This window comes from Erigeron canadensis, chromosome 7 (genome assembly GCF_010389155.1).
Source record: "Erigeron canadensis isolate Cc75 chromosome 7, C_canadensis_v1, whole genome shotgun sequence".
Lineage (NCBI taxonomy): Eukaryota > Viridiplantae > Streptophyta > Magnoliopsida > Asterales > Asteraceae > Erigeron > Erigeron canadensis.
Window position 1 is genome coordinate 7649006 of NC_057767.1, and position 2606 is coordinate 7651611.

At 42.8% G+C, this 2606-nt stretch overlaps 1 protein-coding gene across 1 annotated transcript; it reads right to left on the reverse strand.

Annotated features, from left to right (window-relative positions):
- Nucleotides 1-380: 380 nt before the first annotated feature.
- LOC122608894 lies at nt 381-1990 on the reverse strand. The gene is made up of 4 exons (XM_043781967.1): nt 1895-1990; nt 1002-1189; nt 449-896; nt 381-386 (listed from the first exon to the last, which is right to left on the reverse strand). The coding sequence occupies exons 1-4, from the start codon at nt 1988-1990 to the stop codon at nt 381-383; spliced, it is 738 nt and encodes a 245-aa protein (XP_043637902.1).
- Nucleotides 1991-2606: the final 616 nt, after the last annotated feature.

The following is a 2606-nucleotide window of genomic DNA, read 5'->3' on the forward strand; positions in this document are numbered from 1 at the left end:
GCAAAGGCCTTTTTATGGGCCTTTAGGACGGTCATAAGTCTGGATTTTTCATCCTCCAAAAGTGAGGAGGAAATGACAACGGGCAAGAAAGATGTACCTTCAAGATAAGCATACTCTAGATGGTCCGGAAGTGGCTTGAGTTCTAAATCGGTAGGAGGATTCTCTACCAAAGTTAGCACTCGTCTTCTATCATTAACGGTGATTTCTTCAAATGTTTCATCTTCCGGTGCCGTTTCATCAACACTCGACGCCATGATCTCCTGCACCATTTCACCAACCATTTCTTGTTCTTCTTCACTACAAGCTAGAAATGCTTCATCTCCCTCCATGTCCAAAAAATCCATGAGCTCCTTTTCCAAAACATCTCCTCCTCGACTACATCAATCCTGAAACAAGATTCATCACATGAGTAAGGATGCTTAAGAGCTCTATCAATATTAAAAACAACCCGGTCATCGCCAACCCCTAAGGAAATCTCCTTAGCTTTAACACGGATGATAGCATCCGCGGTCATGAGGAATGGTCGGCCAAGAATTAGAGGGACATTAATATCCGCCTCCATTTCAAGAACAACAAAATCTACCGGGAATATCATGTGACCTACCCTAATTTGCAAATTTTCCGCTATCTCCATGGGATATTGGAATGAACGATCCGCCAGCCTAATGCTCATGCAGGTAGGGGTCAAATCACCTAAAGACAATCTTTTGTACACAGAATAAGGCATTAAATTTATGCTAGCCCCTAAATCGGCTAACGCCTTATACAATACAGCACCAAAAGCACAAGAGATAAGAAAACTCCCTGGGTCTTCTAACTTAGGAGGAATCTCATTCTTGATGATAGCTGACACCTCGGCACTCAGTACAGTTGTCTTTGCCTCTTCTAACTTCTTTCTATCCGAAACAAGATCTTTGAGAAACTTTGCATAATTTGGCATACCTGCAAGAAGATCAACTAAAGGAACAGTTATGTTAACATTTTGAATCAAATCAACAAACTTTTTACAATTTTCCTTGATCTTTGCTTTCCTTAATCGTTGAGGAAAAGGTATCTTTGGCTGATACGGTTTAACCGGTGGTTTCTCAACAGGAGTCTTCTCAGCAGTCTTGGATGGAACGGCCGGTGTCTTCACGACTGGTTCCGATTCCATCTCAATCTCATCATCAACGGTTTCATCGGCTTCAACCTGCACAAGAGGAGTAACCTCATTAGGCAATGGGTTTGCAGAATTATAAATGTTACCTGCTCTTGTTGTGATCGCGTTGACTTGGTCGTTTCTAGCGTTCGGGTGGCTATACTTGGCTCCTGATCCTTGGCTATTTTGCTAAGGCTTAGGATTCTGCTGAGTATTGCTCGGTAATGTACCGGGCTGCCTATTTGATGTTCCTAGCCTTTCAAGCTTAGCCTTGATATCCTGAAACGTTGCTTGAGTACTCTTCGAACTTTGCTCAAGCTTATTTGCCAATCCATCCAACCTAGTAGTCATAGCATCCCATTGAGAGGCCATCTTCTCATTGGTAGCTTTCTGAGCACCTACCAAATCCTTCATGATATCTCTCAATTCAGCATTCGCATTCTGCTGACTGTTGAACCTGCTAAACCTGCTTCCACTAAAACCAGAATTATTAGCATTAAAATTGAATTAAGGAAAAGAAGTACCTGATGACCGATTTTGATAACCGGTACCCTGATTGAAGTTCCCTTGCTGATTCTGGACATAGTTAACTTCTTGTGCCGGTTTATCCGGGCAATCCTCCGAGTAATGCATGTCCCCACAGTAGTCACACCCATCAGCAATCACCTTAACATCCCTTTCAATGCTTTTGAATCTCACATCTTGGTTGTCAAACCTCTCGTTCATCTGCTTTGTGAGGGCTTTGACTTCAACAACCAAGCTCGATTCTTCACCACTCTCCACCTTCGCCACAGTCTTACCACTAGTTCTCTTGCTTACAAGCTCATCGCGATCAGAGAACTCCTTGGCCATATCATCTAAGATTTTGTACCCTTCAGCCGGAGTCACATTGTTCAAACTACCTCCAAATGCCCCAGCTAATTCCCTTCGAGTTCTCTTTAGCAAACCATCATAGAAGATCTCAACCACTGCTTCTGTGTTAAGGTTGTTTCCTGGGCAATTCCTGATCATCTCCTTATATCGTTTCCAGGCATCTACTACATCTTCCCCTAGATCTTGAGTGAATGATCGGATCTTATTCTCCAACTGTCTCTGAGTCCTTATAGAATAGAACTCATCAATAAACCTAACACGAAGCTCATCCCAAGTTGAATACAGATCATCTGGTTGCTCCTTTAACCATGCCTTAGCTCCTCCACATAAAGTAAGTGGAAAAAGCTCAAGCTTCACATTATTATCTTGGTTCGCGCCATAGTGATAAAACCTACAAATCTTCTCGAACCTCTCTAAATGCCCATACGGATCATTATTAGTTACCCCATCAAACTTCTCTTCCTCCACACTTTTCAAATGACTTCCTTTAAGCGAAAAGTTTACTCCGGTGGTTGGAAGGCGAATAGGAGTGCCCCTATTGGTGGGGACATTTCTCCTACGGTCACCGTAAAGACGGTTATTGGGGTTTACCGGT